Raw genomic sequence first — 20,637 nt, 5'->3', positions numbered from 1 at the left:
ACTATTGTTTTTAAGTAAATAAAATGTTATAATTTAATGTTTTTAAGTGTTTATAAGTAGATACCCTATAGTATAATATTATAACGTTATTTTATTGTAAACTTTTATTTATTAACTATATATTTCAGTTAGTTTGTTCATTATAATAATAATTTAAAACATTATGGGGAATAATTATATAGTTAAATAATAAAGGTGCGAAGTGTAGGTACTACAAATTATTATAATGTTTTCTGTTATTTAAAAATGTCAAAAAATCTAAAAAAGGTATAAATTAGTATAATGAAGTATGAACACTCTCGAGGAACACCTTTACTTGTAATAAATTTATACTTTAATTATCTTATCACAACTATAATAAGAGTTTTTTTATCAGATAATAAAATGATAAATATCACAAATTTTATTTTTGGTTATTCAATTATAAGCTATATACTTTTCAAATGTCTCAATAAAGAGCCAAAATATTTATTAACAGTTATATATTAGTCAGGTGAAGTAAAAACAATAGTGAAGAATTTGAGTCTTACATTTGATATACTTCCTTACAGAGAGAAAATAAAGTAGAACACTCCGATGAATTATACCAGTAAACATTGTTTCAAAAACATTGCACAATCTTTATCAGTCGATTTTTCATTCCTTCTCATCATTTATTAAAGCCCTAAAAAGAGAAAAGTACCTGGAGAAGGAAACAGTAAGAAAAATTTGTGTCAGTATAGTTCGAATGGCCAACGTATTAAAAATGGGCGGCGGAACAAATGAGTTAAAAGTCTTGAAAAATTGGGATCGTGTTTTCTAGAAAAAAGGCAAGAAAAATCGAGGTCCGTTTTGTCATTTGACAAATACCTTTGTAGACCTATGTCGGAGAGTCTGGTTAATCCTTTTGGTTTATTCTGGTCTTCATAAAAAAACCGATGATATAGGCCGATGAATAAATGTTTAACACCCCCTTGCGTTGTTATGATATTATCATAACCTTTCATTTTAATGGCACAATAAAATTATTAAAAAAAAAAGTAATATGTACACCAAACAATTTGTTTTTATGAGTAAAATGGAAACAAACCATACATAAATATATAAACAATATTTCATTTATTATATACACATATTTATAAGTAAAAATAAAAACAATTGAATCGTTTATCAAATTATGAATATCGTGGGTAAAATTAATGTAATTTACTAAAATTAATAAAAATAAATGTAACACTTTCTGTACAAAACTGGCATAAACTAAAAAAGGTACATTATATAAAAAAAATCATGTTTTGTAGGTATCAAATCGGTATTGTTACGATGAGACAAAAACTATATTGTACAACGCTTAGCCATAAAACGTTGATGTACGTTAAGTTTCAAAATATACACAATGGTATCACCAAATAAACAAAAGCTGAATGCCTTTGAAACTAAAGTATTTGTCCATAAATGCGGGTTTGTATGTATAAGTGAGGCGAGGAAAGCATAATAAAGTAAAAAGATAAATTACATAATTACCTCAAATAAGCAATAAGTATCAAAAAGAATAAAAATGTGACAGCTTAGTTAAGCAACCATACTGTGTAAAGTGATAAGAAAAATCTTAAAATATAGACTGACCCATTTAAAGTCGAGTAAAGTTTAAGCTGAAGTACGTGGATAGATTTAAACGATACTTAGTACTTACAATCACTTAAGCTCCAATATCTAGGGACAAAGTCATGACAAAATTGAAAAAATCAAAGTTTATATTATTATGATGAAAAGATTCAAATAATGTTATAATAACTGAACAATAGGATTCATCGATAGATAAAATCATATGTTATAATTAACAAAAATGTTATTTAGATTAGTATACTACATAACGGTAGGTATAATACTGAAATATAAATGGATTACACAATTGAAATGTTGTTTAGTTAAGTATCATCCCCAAATACTAATAAGTACATACAGACATTTTACTTCCATCTACATTATTGTCGCAAATTGTCAAAATGTCTCATCCGGTTTTACTGGATAAAGATAACTGTAAGTGGTCTTAATGTTTCTAGTGTACATTTCTATTTTGTTCATAGAGCTATGAAATCAAATAGCAGTATTAAAACTGTAATAATGTCAATCCATTTATTTTTATTTGCATTGTTGTTATAACGATCTCTTATTTTCTTAAATTGATAACCAATCAATAATATAATACATGGTGTACATACATTTTATCTTCATAATAAGAATATTTTTAAAATAACAAAAGTAATCAAACATAAATACAATATTATTTTTTTGAACAATACTCAAATTGAAAAAAAGTAATCGTTATACTAATTATAATAATATATTTAAGATAATCAAATTTTGACGTTAAATAGAGATCGTTAGTCAATAATTTTAGAGAGCCACAAGTTTTTGGGAGCTAGCATACAATTTAAAATACCATTATATCCACTACAGTGGCACAGTAATGTTTTAAGGAAGGGAGCTATAATAAAGTCAGTGACTTTCGCGAACGATATACATATTCTTTTTATTTATTTATCTTTTTAAAATTATCTTATACAAACCAAGTATTTTCATTTCTAAATTTGAAAATTATAACCAATATAAGGCAGTGTCTCATAATATTGAGAGGATTTCTTTTATGTGGGCGAAGAGTAAAAAGTATTAAATCACATGGTTTAATACATAATTTAATAAATTTTTAATCTTAAACCAAATAGATACATAATATTATAACTATTGCACTTCTTGATTTAAAAATTAGTTTTTAATTTTTTGTATTTGACAATCACATCGTCAAACACAAACGCACTTATATACGTATATTCTATGGTATATTATGCATGATAGTTTTTACTATAAAATAATGATTTGCTGGATGATAATACAAAAAACGTTTTTAACGATGAGCTTAATACAATTTTATTATGTGATAAATTATACTTTTTATACTAGAATGTTTAATGAGCTTACAATAATTATATGAAACTTTAAATTTGCTATTTTCACATTTGACAATATTTTTTTAATTATACGTCTCTCATAATGTAATAATTTATAACAATATATATTCTACTATTTTTATGAAACTTAAATTTCGATAAAAAAAAAAAAAAAGGTTGTTATGAAAAAATAATCTCGATGATATTATTATTCATAGGATTATGAATTTTGTTTAATAGGTGCTTCAATCTATATTTGCCTGTAGTATATATTATTTTTTATTTAATAAATAATAATATTTTAGTAGTATTTAAAAAAATATATATATATATAAAAATTAAAAATATTGTACACCACGTTGTGGCAAATGGATTGTTATAAAAATAAAAATCATAGTATATATTACACTCGTGTTACCGGTTTTGGAAAAATCCGTTAAAATGCATACCTTAAGTCAAAAATTATGAAACATCATAAATCATATTATTGTTATATATACGTATATCTTTCATTTAGAAACATAATTTGCTATGTAACTATTGAAACTTAAATTGATTTCATATTTTTGTTTTAGTTTCAATGGAGCCGAGCTCAACAATTCAAAATATACAACCCATGTCACAAAAAGAAATGCCTGTACAAAGACCACTGTTTGATGATGTTTCACCTCATAATGTTACAGCTGTCGTTGGTCAAACTGCTATCCTACACTGCAGAGTCAAACATGTATCCGACAGAACGGTAAATACATATTTAAAAATATTTTGAACGTACAAAATATTATTGGTATTTTTAAATAAAATGTTTTATTTTTATATTATCTTTATTTTTCATAGAAAACTTAATTACATTTTTTAAGTCTCGTAAGTTAAACTAATTTTTGATAATATGGTAATATGTTACTTATAACTCATAAGTCAATATTCCATAGAAGATACCATAGACTTTTGTGAGATTTTTCTTGGTATTGTAAATTTAGATAAGTTCGTTATGTGGAAAAATTAATAATTTAACTTGGTGAATATTTTATATAATATATATAATTTTTTTTTTTTTTGTTATTTACAATATAATTTATATTTATGGGGAAAAAATCATCCAATTTTTCCAAAATTTTAATTTTAAACGATTAAAAAAAGTTGTTATTTCAATTTTGATATTTATTTTCTTATATATTATGTTATGGCAAATCTAATCCTTATACCATACTCATGAAAATATTTTTATGAGTATAAAATAAAATTTTATGTAAAATTTCTATTATTATAGCATTAAAATAACCAAAATCCTTTTTAAAATGCTTAATTTCTGTGAAACTCTAATTTAAATATTTAGTTAAAACGTCAAATCTCTACGGTTTGCTTTTTTTAAATAACAAAAAAAAAAGTTTATCTTACTGTAAGCTAGTGTTGTGTTATATTCTCGTTTACCAATACTTTTTTTAGTTAAAATGTTCGACAACCCCACACTTTAATGTTGAGATTGGAGCTAAGTTTCTGTTTAAAAACGTAATGATAGACAGAACATAATATATATATATATTATACAAAAGAAAAACCCATCATTCATTGTGTATTTTTATGAATTGTAATACATTCATTATTTTGTTTACTTAATATTTAATTTACATTTACATTTATACTTATAAGTTTGGAATATTTTATACGACTCGTTTTAACACAATCGTATAAAAATAATTTAAATTGTATAAAAAAAAACTCGTTTATTTTATAAATATTTTCATTTAGTTTAAAAAAGATAATTTATAATAAAAGTCTTGTTATAAATTGCATCTTGTTTTCATTTTCATGTTGTAGTAGTTAATTATAAATTATGTCAATTGTAAAGAACTGTAAAATGATAGATAAAAGATCTCACTTTAAAACGATCATACCAATATCATTAAAAAACAATAACTTTCCCTTTAAGTTTCCAAAAGCTAACAAACAAGTTATTGTGCAATCTAAAAGTTTTATTAAATATATTATTATAACAACATATTACTAAATTATCATATGTTCATGTTTAATTCACTTAGTTTCTGAGTAATTGTACCTTCATTGTAGAACATGATCGATAATATGCATTAGGTTCTTCAAAATAACAAACTTGTTTGTATATTTATTTTTAGTAAATATAACTTTTATTGAGTGTAGATAAAAATTACATTTCTTTGTATTGAATTGAATACAAAATGGTATTACTAATATTAAATTGTTGCTTTATTTATCATATTTATGATAGGCCCTGGAAGTTTTGAATTTTTATGAATTTAATGGTTCTGGTTAAGATCAGAGTTCACGAATGTGTTTTTTTTCAATATTAATTTGATTTATATTCTTAAAAAAACAAACTTGGGGTTTCAGTTAAAACACATTGAATAAATAAACTTCATAACCCACGATTTTATAATATTATGTAACAACCATTGCTATTTTATTTCTACAATAAGCAACACATTTACTCATTTTATGAGTTAAATTGAATTTCTATGCACATTGTTATTATTAAAAATTAAAAATTAGGAACACAAATGAATAAACGTTTAAATTATACTCAGCAATATATACTCTAATGTCAAATAGGTACCTAATATTAGTTAACTGTAGGTAATATATTCTTATTGTGTTCAACCTAATGAACACTATTCATTCGATATAGTTTATTTGAACACATTAGTCTCTCTGCTCTCAGCCTAATTTATCATATAAATATATAAAAGGATTATTATGAAATATAATACATTTGATATTATTTAATACTGACGATAGTAAATAAAACACATACCTAATATAAAAATGTCATGTTGAAAACTCCGTAATTTGTTTTCGACGAAAAAAACTTTGATAAGTGAATTTCTTCAAATCCTCGTACAGGATTGCGTTCTGCGAACGATTTAGATGCGTAAAGAAATAGATTTAAAAACTTATATAAATGCTATTTATAAATTCGTATCTCTCACCAACTAATCATTAGTAAATAAACTAATGGGAAATATTGACGTTAAATGATATTGAATGTTTGACATATTTTTCCCAAATCCTCTTTGGCTTTACAGTCATTGCATTGTAGGTAGTCGTTGATTTATTTTAATGCCTGATCGACTTTACCGTTTTCAATCATTCGTCTAATCCATTCGATCGTCATTTTTCAAGACATCGTAGTGACAAAATGGTAGTTCAATCAGTGTATTAAGCCGCTGGTTAAATGTAAACGACAAGGCAGAGAATCGGCAATGGTTCTTTTTTCTGCCACCAAACTTAAACGAATCAAAAATATTTTACTTGTTTTTATTTTTAATTGGTTATAGTAAAAATAATAAAATTCAAGTAATGTGCATAATTCAGATACAAAAAAAAAAATTATATTGCTTAAAATTGATTAATTAAAACAAAATTAATAACTGTTCATTAATTGAGTTAGAGTTCATAAGAGTTGATTTGTGTTCAAAGTTTTGATATTTTATTTTAATTAATAGGTAGCTATTTAACAAAATTAAATTTTGCCAAATAATGTCATAAAAAATGTTTAATATAATAGAAATACAGTGTTATTTATATTTTTTATTTTCAATTATAATTCTTACTAGTGGAAATTCACAATATACATGATTAATGTTTATACGTCAATAACTAATTATAATAATAAACTCAGCCTTAAGATGGGTTAATTGCAAAAGCGTTGTAAGCGTTGTACCTCAAACACAAGACTGTTTCTCTCTAGTTTTTTTCAAATTATAAATGCTAGAATATTTTTGGATTACATAAGTTGTGTCTAGTAAATTGTTGTGAGGTACGAGATAAGATATGATTTTTAATGAAAAGGTTAGTAAGTTTACATGAATTGTGTGTCAATAAATATAAATCGAGAAATGTATCTATTAAAATATAATAGTTATAAATATATTTTATAAAAAAGAGTTGCTTAATTAAACTTAGTTATAATTAGTATAAATTAAAACTAAAAAATATGTATTTAAATGAAACCATTTTCAAAAATCAACTTTTCTTCAGAACACAACTCGTTAACATTCTAAAACCAATAAAAGAAGCAATACAACTAACATATATAAAACAAATATCGTTATTAATCAATATTATATGAAAATAAAATAAACAATTAAATACAACCTAGTTCAATGTAAACATATTATAGTCGTATTGTAACAATAAAGTACGACTGTGTAAATGAGACTTAAAAAGTAAAAACTAATAGTCGTGAAGTCATGGAGTTATTAAGTTCAATAAAAAAAATATATAATTAAAATTAGTAAAAATATAAAAAAATTAATAGTAACTAATAATAAGTTAGCATAAAATAAAGCCTATTATTATAGTGTTAAAATTGAATTACCTAGTATTTAAAAGTTAAAAGTTGTAATTGTTTATTGAACAATGGTAAGCACACATGTAGCATTACTTAAAGACAGTATTCAAGTTAAAATAACATAGTGTGATAGGCGTATTTTTTGTTCCAACACTGCATATCAATTACTTCCGTCTACATTTAGAATGGTTTATTTTAAACATCTGAAGGATCATCAATAATCAATTATGATTTATCAAAATATTTGATTTTTTAGAAATTTAAATAAATAATTTATATTATGTTCATTGATGTAATAAAACAGAAAAATTTAATATGCTTAATATAATATGTACATGTTTAATCTTATACGTCATATTTTGATAGTTTGTTCGTAAATTCCTAATTATAATTTTTTCCAATGAATTTAAATAATATTTTATGAGTCTTTCATTTGCATTTTTAAATTGTTATTTTAAAATCCCTAATACTGTACTAAGTATATCGATAAGACAGTTTTAATAAAATGAAAATATGCTACAGTAATAAGTCAATTCATAATTTCCAAGTAAGAAATGGATTGAATATTGTATTTTATGTATAATTTTTAATATTGTACCTACGTGAAGAAATAAAAATTAAATTATTATTTAAATAATCTTTTTTTTGTATAATTTAATATTTTATGTAAAAACATTCAATTTTAATGTTAACTACTAAACGAATAGTTATTAAAAAAATAAGAAAATAGCTATTCAGATATTAATTTATATACCGCCATATGAAAGAAAAAAAATTATATATTATTTCATTTAAAATTATAATGTTATTGTAAATATTTTAAATATTAATAAAATGTTATAAAATATAAAAGTAATAATTTAATTGATAAAAAAATAAAAGGATTTTATTAATATACCACTAACCTAACAAGTAAACTTTGTTATTTTTTTTTTGTATTTTTTGATTTCAAAATAAAACTACTATTTAAGAAATGAATGAATCATTACTTATTCAAGTTTTACTTTTATATATTATATACCTTGTGTTATAATAATATTGAAGCATTGTGTATTATTTTTTCAACCAATACGTGGGTAATATTAAATTAATAATCTCTAGAAAGTTGTACAACTTTGATAGACAAGTCGATGTAGAAAGGCTCATAAAATATTCATTGACCTGATAATTCACATAAGACTCTAACTTATTATGATGCTCCGATGTCCCAATATAATAGAACCATATTATTATTAACTTCAAACTTTGTCCCATTGACAAATTTATGAACTACCTGTAAAGGTGTTCGTTCTAACAGGAAAGAGGAGCTATTATGTTCACAACTCGATATCTCACGTCAAAAACTTTCTTTCGTAGATTGCATACGAGAAGAGTCAAAGGGATTAAGTTTTGTACATCAAATAACAAGTTATTACGCTTTTAAGAGCCTACATATTTGTCCATTTTTAAAAACTTTTGTGGTATTCTTTAAAACAAAAATTTTAAAAACTTATATTTTTAAATGTGTTAATATTGTATGTATAAATATTATATAAATACACATAAGTACATGTCAAACAATTTTAAACAATAAAGTTAACCACAAATATTTTGAATGCATTACTTTAGCTTTGATTTGTTTAATTTAACTCCATAAAATATTTGTAATTATAGTATTTTTGAAAAATTTAATTTTGCGTGCACGTCAAAAAAATGTATTTTAATTTTGACACTTCCTCAGCTCTTATTTTTTTTATTTTACTACTTACAGCACATTCACTGTAAATTTTTTTAAATAATAATAATAATAATAATAATAATAAAAAAATAATCACATTTTATAATATATTACATAATATTATACAAGTTGTTTTTTTTAACAAATTTACGAATAAAGTATTAGTAATTGACTGTGAGTTAAATTTTTGATTTATACATACATTTATCGAATTTTTTAAATGTTTATCTACAAATATTAATAATTCTATATTTCTATGAGATTATCATTATGATTAATTCAAACTTAATGTTGCTTTCAAACAGATTATTTTAAAAATTTAAAAATTTAGTTGTTAATAAAATATTTAAAAATAATTGAAATTTAAACTCAAAAATGACTAAAAAATGTACAGTTCTAAATAAATTCTTCAGCATATACCTAGTAGAAAATTAAAAATTTGAAATTTGAATTTTATATTAAATGTGACATTAAGTCCTTAATTTCTAGAAAAAATAATATGGTTATACGAGGTATACATAAAGACTAAATTTTAATTATTTTAGATTGTTTAAACCACTGCAGTAATATTTTGTGGTAATACAATTTTTTTCAAAACTAAAACCACACTTCCCGTTTGGAAATGAGGCAGTCTACTTTTTTCTGAACGTAACCAAATCATAATTTGATCAAGTAGCTTATGATTTAATAAACTGTAAGTTAAGAATAATTAGTTTAGACGTATTTGACTTTGTCAGATTATAATATGTACATGGTTGAATATTATAGTATTACATATTATACTATGTTTTATATACAATTGTGATTAATAAATTTATTAACTTATTCTTGTTAGTTACAAAATAACTATTTGTCTGAAACTGCTTCTACAATGCTTATGTATAGCTATTACTATACATATCTAATATTATATCACAATAATTGAATAATATATTTTTTTGGTTATTGTTTTACCTGTGTTTTACCTATGCTGTATTTTGATATAAAATTATTTAACTGATAATTATTATTTACACATTATATAGATCCATAATTTGTATATAAGTTATATTATGACTATACTTGTGCACTAGTAGTAAAATATTGATTTTATGGTATGTTAATTAAGTATTTTTGCCGTAGGTGCCGTTTAGTATGAACATTATAATATTAAATTGTAATTATAATTATACATAATATCTATAGGCACCCTATGAGATACTTATTAAGTAAGTAGGTATTAACAGTATTACTATTATATTATAAATACCTACATTATGGTGCTAGTACTTATTTTGTTATATTAAAATACATTTTTAAGTAATATTGGTATTTATATGCTATCAATCTATCATATTATCATATTGAATTATTTATTTAACTATTTTAAGTACCTATAACAGTATTATATTAATCTTATTTTTTTCTTAAACGGTATTCAAATGTCAAAAAAATATGGTAAAAATTATGATATTGTTGAATTTAAATTTAAATTTTTTTATCAAAATTTATATATTAAAATATCGTTACTAAATTTAAAAACTACTCTACTTACTTACTATGCATATAAATAAAAACCACGAAATTGCTACTCATTAAACATTATTGACTCGGTATTGGTAACCTCAATCTAATGATTTTACGATTTTTTTATTAAATAGGTACTAATAATTATTGCCAAATTGGCTGTCAATAAACTTTCAAATTGAATAAAAAACCAAAAAAAATAATAACACAAAAATGTATTAGTTAAAATTAGTTAACTAGTTAACTTAGTTAAATTTGATTCACCGATTCAATACTTAACATTTTTTAGAAGACACTAAACAATAAATTTATGTATTAGGTATATCAGCTAAAAACAAAAGTTAAAACTACAGTTTCATTAGGTATACAAAATGATTATTTGAGAAATTTACGTATCCTACGTAATTAAATATAATTTATTAAATTGGTTAACAGAACCCTGTCTTTTATTACACACATAAATACTTAAAATTGGTGTCTTATGATAATGTACAACTATGCGCATAATCGTACACGGGATTTAAATGTATATGGCCTATATTTTAAGGGATATTTATTTTATATCAATATAATAATATGAACTAAATATATCTAGAAAGTATATATTCCTAGAAGTAATGTTGATATGGTGTAACGTTAATGAAATCAATTTAAAATTTAACAAAAACATTTTAATTTAATTTAAAAGACAAAGATCTTAAAAATGTACTTTATCTCAGATAAATTATAATTAGACCCAATAAACAAATTACAATAATATCTTAAAATGTTAAAACGATTCATTATTAGATATACATAAAAACCTAATTCATAATAAAATTGGGAGGTTATAACTATTAGAAACGTAATAAAATGTTTTCTTGTATATGTTAATATTTTATTGTATAGTAATTATTGTTTTTTAGGTAATATATTCATTAAACAGTAGTTTATCTAACATCAGTTTAATACGGCAGAACGTCAATTTTGAAGTAAGGCTGTCTTTCAGTTCAAATTTTCAGTTGACATCATGACGAGATTATATTCATACGTATACTAAATATACAATGCATTTAAATAATTAATTCATTATTCAATTTATTATCTAACATATTATCACAACTTTGAAGTTTTAGTATAGTTGTGACTTTAAAAGAGCCTTATTTTAATGTTTCAAGTGATTTATTTTTTACTTATACGAAATATTCAAGAATCAAGATACAAAATGGTTCTATTTATTTTATTGTAATTCAAAATTTAATCATTTAAGGGATATTACTTCTATGACTAAATGTTTAAATTGATATATAAATATAAAAATGTTATCAGATATAAAAAATATAATAGTTATGCCAATTTTCATGTTAAGAGTTTGAGAATGCAATGTCTAGTATAAGTACTGGTATTTGTACTAAATATTAAACACTTATCACATTAATCGCAATATGCGGATATTAAGTTACGGCAATAATGTTGGAAAATTACGTTCATAATACGTCCAGTAAAAAATATAGACCTTGATGAGATTTAATGAGCGAGTTGCATGATACGACTCTCTTGGCCCTCTATGTTTTTATGGTATATGATGCCAGCACACGACTACAAAGGAAAAGGACGTTTTTGGTCTTCAGAAGACGTAGTGGCGGTAGCTCTGGGGTGTTGTTCGTGTTGTTGTTCCTACACGTGCAACGGTGGTGTAAACGAAATGCAATTTACAAACGTTCGCCCTATGGTGCTAACGAAATGCTCCCTTGACAATAATTACAGTACCCGTACAAAGCATAATCCGATTCCGACGAGTCTCCATTTAGGTAATGACTTTTGGTGCCTTACTGTGAACCTATTTCGATAGCGATTCGTGTACGTACACTATTCAACCACGACAACCAAAAGGCATTGATTTAGCAAATGCGATTGCTTCTTACTGGTTTTTTTCTGCGAAGTTACAATTATTTCTATGACCGTATACGTGTGTAAAATTTGCATTGCCCAACGATCGATGCTTTTACGTTTAAATTGTTTTCAAATCAAATAAATAATACCAATATTATTTTCGAGTTTAAAATTTATTAAGTGAAACTTGTTTTTAATATGATATTATGTTATATAGAAATATTCACAGTATATTGTATGTTTTACAGTTTAAGAAAAAGCAATATTTTTAAAATCTCTTAGATAATATTCCAATGTCTAATATTTACCTTGTATGTAAACATTAATCGTAAAGTAAAAATAATAAATTTAGTTTTGTATATGTATTATTTAAAATTTAATGCTGATATAGTGGTTTTATATATTGTTGTTAAAAACAATTTATGAAATTTATTAGTTCTATTATTGAGAGAAATTTGTGAATAAATACATCATAATATATATATATATATTTTAAATTATTACTCATAATATATAAAACTGCGTATAACCTATAAAAATAAAAAGTTTCAAAGTTTTTGTAATAATAAATTTGTAGTAGATAGTAGATACAATATAAATAAAAATTTAATTTCATGTTTCCATATATAAATAAATTTAATACAGTTTAATATTTATAGACAAATATTATTAACAACAAATAATAGTAAGTAATAACAATTATTCAAAATAAATTTTAAAAATATATGTTTATTATGTGACTCATTTATGTGTTCTGATTCTATTCGTTTAAGTAAAAAAAAATAAATAAAATAAAATAAAATAGCAATGATTCAGCTAACATTTTTTTTTGTGTAATATTAAATAATAATCGACTGTTCAATAATTTATAACAATAATATTACATATACCGGAGAAAAACAATATAAGATTATTTGAACGACATGCAGATAGTAGACGAAACGTTTTCAAACACATCAGAAAACCATTAAATGAACATTACAGACTGTAAGTCATACCATACTTACATAATATGTATATTGCATAAACTAAAACTGTTATTGAAATAATAGAACATACACATTAGTGACATGTAGATTCACGGCGAGATTTACAAATGAAAAAAATCACTATACCTACCAAACCATTAAATAACAATTTTCTTTTCTTTTTCTTTTTTTTTTTTTGAAAATAAGAACTTTAAGTTTACTTGAAAATCTCAAGGATCAGGAATTAAATAAATGCATTAACAAAAGAAAAATGAAGGTGGATTACTCCGTATGCATACAAAAACAATTAAACTTACAAATATAATGAAATTATTTCTAAATTTTATTTTTAAAGAGCAATATTTATTTTAATAATAAATATATACCTATGATACTGTAAAACTTATTTAGTTGTAGAGTTATATTCGGTCTTACTAAAATCTCTAGTGTATGGGACTATGGATAGTGGATATCAGTTATTTCATACTCTTAGGTGGAGTACTTGGCTCTTAAAAGTTTCAATGCGATAAGCAAAACCTTAAGGCTAGATTTGTGTTCAAAGATGTTGGATCCAAATAGATTATAGTGCAAAAGCGATATCAACAAACAAAATGACATCAATTGTTAGAACGTGGTTATAGAACTCAGTACTATATATATAATTTAATATACATACATAGCCAAAAGTCAAAAGCATGTTGATTGTTAAATATACACTGATAGTGGTTCTTGTAGTGCTATTTTCGAACAGGTGACATGTTTATTACTCCCCCACCACCAATAAAAATTAACATATTTAAAAAATAATAAATGATGAAAACTACTTTGTATTAGTTTTTGTCGGTTAAAATAATACTAATAAAGTAGAAATTTGACTTTACTTTGTCGTATTAATTTTATTACAATTTATTCAACGTCAAAACGGCATAATATATAATATATATATACACTGAATGGAAAACTTGATAATTATAATTCATTATGGAAACTTTACTGTAATATAACTAAAACAGTCAGTCCGTATTCGGGTTATTTGAAATTCACGAATTTTCCGTCGATCGTTATTAAACAATAGTCGTGAGAGTCCCATATGTAGGTAGCGCATTGAACAGTCGTACCGAAAATATTTCTACATTGAATTCATTTATACTTCTAAATTCATCTACACATAGATGTATCGAGGTCGACTATTGGTAGGTAGGTCAACGCGATCAATATAAATAATAATACGAATATAATAATTAAGATAAATCTTGGTATTAACTATTAACAATTGTTGCTTATTGACGACTAACTTTACTCCACGGTTAAATTACATTTTCACGTTTAAGACTCAATTCCAGGTAATACTTTAAGTAATTGTTCGTACCTATTTTACAGTTTTTAGGACAGCATTTAAATAAAAAAAGAAACACGATCAGAAATATTAGTCATTTTTACTCTACACTTAATATTTATGTATCACATATAGTGAACTAAGTACAATGCAAAACACAAAAAACAGACTAAGAACCAATATAGTCACTGAAGATTTTTTTTATAATTAAATTGAACTAACATTTTGTTTATCATTTCGTCACTTCCCCAAAATATAAACAATAAATAAAAATTATTATTATTTGTAATTAATAAAATTGTATAAGTATGTTATAAAATAACTAAACTTATTACTTAAAACTATTATCACTTACGAATTTAATACAATATAGGTAATATACTAATATTCAAATAAATAGCCTATGAATGCATTATTTACATTATAATAAAAAATATATAAAATTAAATAAATTGCTATTTTATTGCAATAATAACGGCTATTATACAAAGTAAACAAAAAGCTGTACTTTACCAGTAAAATTAAATATAATATTAAGGAAAATTAGCTACTAAAGATAATGAAAACTACCAATAGAGTATACTGTATTATACATATTCTATACATAGCTACCCCTAGACAACTATATTATATTAATAAGAAGAAAATATTAAATCAAATCGTACAATATGTATATTGTATACCTTACCGTCGTAAAATTAAATTTTCATGTTGTGATATACATTTTTTGTACTGCTTTATTTTAGAAAATATATTCTTCTTTTAATGAAAAAAAAAAAATGTAAATGTTAAACTTGATTAATTTATGTATATCTATCTACCATTTACTTGTTAAAAAAAAGTATATATATATAATATATATATATATATATATCCCTTGATTCATTATAGCTGTCATAACCAATAGAAATATAATTAAGTTTAATAATCTGAAATTAAAATATTATGTGAACTACGAGAAAAATGACAACTAAATGAAAATTTTAATCATAATTAAGTATTGTTGTGATGTTTTTACTTTTACCTTGTTGTATCTGTATGTTTTAAACCATGAAAAAAATATCAGGTTATTATTTTACATCAATATTTGTTTATACATAAATATAAATGTTTATTTATACATAAATTGACTTAATTAAATTATATATTATATTTACTAGTTGGTTGGTTAAGTATTTATAAGAATTTTTAATAAAAAATATAACATATTAATGAACCTTATTCGTTAAATAAGTTCACATTTTATTATGATATAAACAATAAATTATAAAATATTAATGAATATTATATTAAAGCGTAATGCGTTTTATATTTATTAGGTATATTACTCAAGAGATATATATTATATATAGAATATTTACTGATTATTAATAATTAAATTAATTAACATGACGAGCTTTGTTTTATGAGATATTAAATATTTATAATATTAGATTTTAATCACAGTAATGAAAATCTTAATTTTACAACGAAATGCCATTTTTTATTTTTTTCATTGGAGTGGATCTATCTAAATATTTTGGAGCATCAAAAACAATCTTTCCTCCTAATCTTACATAATGGTTTTTTAATACTAAGAGACATCTAGACGTTTTCGATTTTTTTATTATTACTCTTTACATTCACATACCTAATTATATAATTACCAACTTTTCTTTTCTGATCATACGAATCAACAATTCTCACTTAAAATGGCATTTTAGTTGTTCAAAAAAGCTATTGAACTATTACTCCAGATAAAACACACTGGACAAAATTTAGTTAAACCATAAAGAATAACATCATACTCAACAACCCTTAAAATTTAACCAATATTAAATTTAAAAAAACAATGTAAACGTATAGTTCAGCTTTAGGAACAAGCGTTCTTCTCTCCACCAAACCACACAAACTAATCGACAACATTACATCATCCTTAGAACAAAAAAAAAAAATGTTGTTCCAATGTTTTTTCTTATGTACCCAGGTGTTTGATCGGGTATGCCATGAAGGGCTAATGTTCAAACTTTTATTCTTAACCACTCCGTTATTTATCACCCTTATATAATTCCTATCAAATTAAACATTTCTAGTAAAATGCAAAGAAGAAATTTCCAACTTACATTCTATAAAATCAGACATCTTCCAAGGCAGTATTCTTTTCCCAAATCTACAGACCTATCACAGTCCAACAACACTACTTTAACTACATGTATTAATGTTACATACATAACTTAATTTAACTTCAATATAATCACTGCCACAAACAGCCTCCAAGAAAACCTAACTCAACTAAAATAATGGTTCAATTTATGGAAAATTAAAATCAAGGAAAGAAAATCTACTCACAATCGTAAAAATATTCAATCTGTTCGTCTAAATGACCAAATAAACCCATGGATAATTATGTTAAATACTAGGTATCTTAAAAAATATATAAAAGAATATTCTGGTCAAACCACTTTCAATCATAAAGAACATTGCTTAATCTCAGACTCCACAAACTAAGACCACTATTCTGATCCAAAATCTCTCTAAAGAACAAAACACTAATTTACAGACAAATATTACGTCCCGTAATGGCTTAAAGTATCCAACTCTCAGGAACCTTAAAAAATTCAAACCTTAGTAAACTTCAAGCGTTTCAATCAATAACCCTTTATATCTCCTCTATATCATAACTTCAACAAACCAATAATAACCACACTTGCTTCGTATTACTATAATAAATTTCATAAAAATTCCTTCAATCATGAAAATCCTCTCATATTCAAACTCTCATCTCGTACATTCTCGTACATCTATTAAAGAATCAATAACAACTTACGGGATAGGTTCATAAATTGGAAATAGTGTCAATACATGCTTCCTTAAATTATTTTTTTCAAATGTAGAACAAACGTTAACTAATTTAATTATTGTTTAAATTATGTGCATACGAATTATAAATATATTTTATAAATAATAATAATAATAATAAAAATAGAATTAAAAAATGATATATTTTTATAGCCTTATACTTGATACTTTAATACAAGGTTCTATAAACACAAATTGTTTACAAACATTATAAGTTTAAATCTGTACAAAATTTTATATTTTAGTGAAGACTAACGAGTTAAGTTATTTTGCTGTAATACAAGGATATTTCCTTAGGAGATTTGAAACTAAAATATTAATATATTTAAAATTTTTTACGTACTGTATTTATTGTAAACGTTGTAATTTTTTTTCTATATTTTCATAAAAATATATATATATATTGATTTATATAGTCAATATGATTATTTTTAATATTTAAATTAGTATATGGAATTGCCTGTTTATGCTATAACTATAATAATTAATAACGACATAGGTATGTATTTACTATTTATATAATAATATAATATATTTATTTGTTATATAGGCTAACATTACCTACGTTTTCGCTCGGAATCATTTTTCGTATAGATTGATTTAAATTCATATTTATTTTAGCAGTTATCAGTTGGTCATTAAATTATAATTATTTTCTTTGTAAAAAATATTAATAGAATAGAATTGATAAGTGATAAGTTTTTTTCATTCTATATTTAAACTTCATTTTTATTTCACTTGATATAATTTATAAAAATAATTACGAAATATCGACGATGTACAAAATCTGGTATAAGAGACAGTTATGACCTATGGAATTTAATATTTTCATATTTAAATAAAAATAAAAATAGAGGATTATCCTAAAATTAAGGATTAAGCTTATAATATACTTGACCTAGTTTCAATAGAAATAATTAGAAGGAACAAATTGTCTTTAATTTTTACAAGAAAAAATAAATGATTATATTGTTATACCTACGTATCACAACGAAAACCATCTAATACAGACTGACACATCTTAAATAAATAACTGTTTCTTCCTTTTCATTGTGTTGTGTCAACTTCTAATATTATATTTTATGTTGTATTATCCCGCGATGAAAATTCTTTTGGCACGTTGCTTTGATATTTTATTCATAGGGGAGGTAGACATTCGCTCAAAACGTTATCATATCCGTTGCATTGTACTATGCATAGTAATGAGTCTTTGTCTCTAAAGAAGGGGTCTCGTCCTTGTATGAAACAAGCTCTAATATGAATACGGATCGTATGACAGAATGGTTTTTTGAATCCTTTCTATATTCGATACCTATCTCTATAAGGCATAAGCTGTCTTTTATGAAGGACTCATAACTATAAATCCTTCAGATTGAGACTAGAATTGAGTCAGTCTTGTACTGGCCAAAATGCTTAATGACCTATATTTGTAAATAAATGTATATAATATGTTTTATTTAATAAATATATTTTTTTTTATTTATTTAAAGTAAAGACTTCAACAGCATGGGTTATTAGACTTCAATTAAACTTACAGAGAATATATTATTTATTATTATACATATATTACAAAAACTTATAATATTTACGTTTTAAATTAAATTTTTTATCTACTATACATATACGTATTTGTTTAACATAATTTAACGATCAGTTTGGTATTATCCAATTTGTTGATACTGAGAGCCACTTAGTGAACTTTTAATAAGTTCCGAATTGCCTCAAATTTATTTTTTTATTTTTTTATTTTTTGGTTCATAAACAAAGATAATTTTTCACAAATTTTAAATTGTTGAACAAATTTTTTTCTGCATAATATGTCAATGGCACTAACAATGATAATTATTGAATCATGTAATTATCTATCTATTCAACATAATATTTGATTGTCAATCATGAACAAAAAAAAGTCATAAGTACATTAAGTCAAATGAATGCTATTTTTTCACAATATTGTACTTTTTTGTTTTTAATAAGTTGTTATTTATTTTGGATTAACAATTAACTTTTAATGAATAACTTTATTATAAACAATAATGTAAAAACCATCGCATCTTTTTATTTAAAGACTACCTACTAATAATTACTTACTTAAATTGATTGAGTCTATTTTTGAAATTAAGTTTAATATTTATAACTATAAATCTTAATAAAAAGTCACTCACAGACGAAATTTCAAAAAACGATTTTTAAATATTACATACAATTATTATTAAATTAATTAATTTTATTAGGTTAAATTTATAACGTTAATAGAAGCTAAGTCTTATTTAATTTTTAATTAATTTTAGATTATTAATTCATGGCTTTATAATTATATATCAAAGTAAAAATAAACGTGTTACTTAAATATATTAGTTATTAAATAAATACAATATTATATATTATATTATTATTTATTAACCATTTTTAATTGTATTTTCCTTAGACTATACTCACTAAATTAATCAACTACTAAATAGGTATAGTAATTTTACTTCATAATCAATAAGAACAAATAATAATAAACTAAACACACATTATTAGTTAGGTATATTTAATATATTGGAATTTTAAAATAATTTAAACGGCCTACAATATACAGACACAAATAGAAAATAAATGGGTTTTAAATATGCATAAGTACTAATGTGTGTTATGAGAATTATAATAGTAATATTATAAAATAACACTATATGATGAATCTCACATAATTTTACAAGACATTTTTATTACACGATGTAGTAAAACTGATAATTATCTTACAAGCGTTATACGCTACTATAAGATAAAATAGACTACCTGTATAATAGATTTCTGACATGTTAATATTTTATATAACTTTATAATATTGTACCATAAATAATAACTTAATTTTGTGATGATGGTATACAAACATTATTTTCTGTTGATTATTATGATACTGATGTCGATATGAGTAGTGAATTAAACGATTGAGTAAAAGCTAGTGGTGCTTTATCATTAGACTTATGTATTATGTTTGAGGTTAGATACCGTATACTTATAACTGTTTTTTTCATTTATTTTGAATTCTAAATTCTACTTAAAATATTCACATGTACGATGTGCCTTATTGATGTTTGTGTGTAAATAATAAATACAAGAGTAAAATTCAAAACGTGTGCATACGTAAGTGTGTTGGCGCA

General features: G+C 23.3%; 1 protein-coding gene across 2 annotated transcripts in view; it reads left to right on the top strand.

The window, feature by feature from the left end:
- LOC114122389 (zwei Ig domain protein zig-8-like) overlaps positions 1–20,637 on the top strand; it is a 242,296-nt gene that overhangs the window by 185,584 nt on the left and 36,075 nt on the right. For both annotated transcript variants that reach the window (XM_050197538.1, XM_027985038.2), the window contains exon 3: positions 3,503–3,669. In XM_050197538.1, the coding sequence (XP_050053495.1) occupies positions 3,503–3,669 (167 nt within the window). The remainder of the gene's footprint in view (positions 1–3,502; positions 3,670–20,637) is intronic.

The sequence above is a fragment of the Aphis gossypii genome, chromosome 1 (assembly GCF_020184175.1).
Source record: "Aphis gossypii isolate Hap1 chromosome 1, ASM2018417v2, whole genome shotgun sequence".
In the NCBI taxonomy this organism is placed as follows: Eukaryota; Metazoa; Arthropoda; class Insecta; order Hemiptera; family Aphididae; genus Aphis; species Aphis gossypii.
Note: the sequence above shows the minus strand (reverse complement) of the source record. Positions and strands in the feature narration are given on the sequence as shown.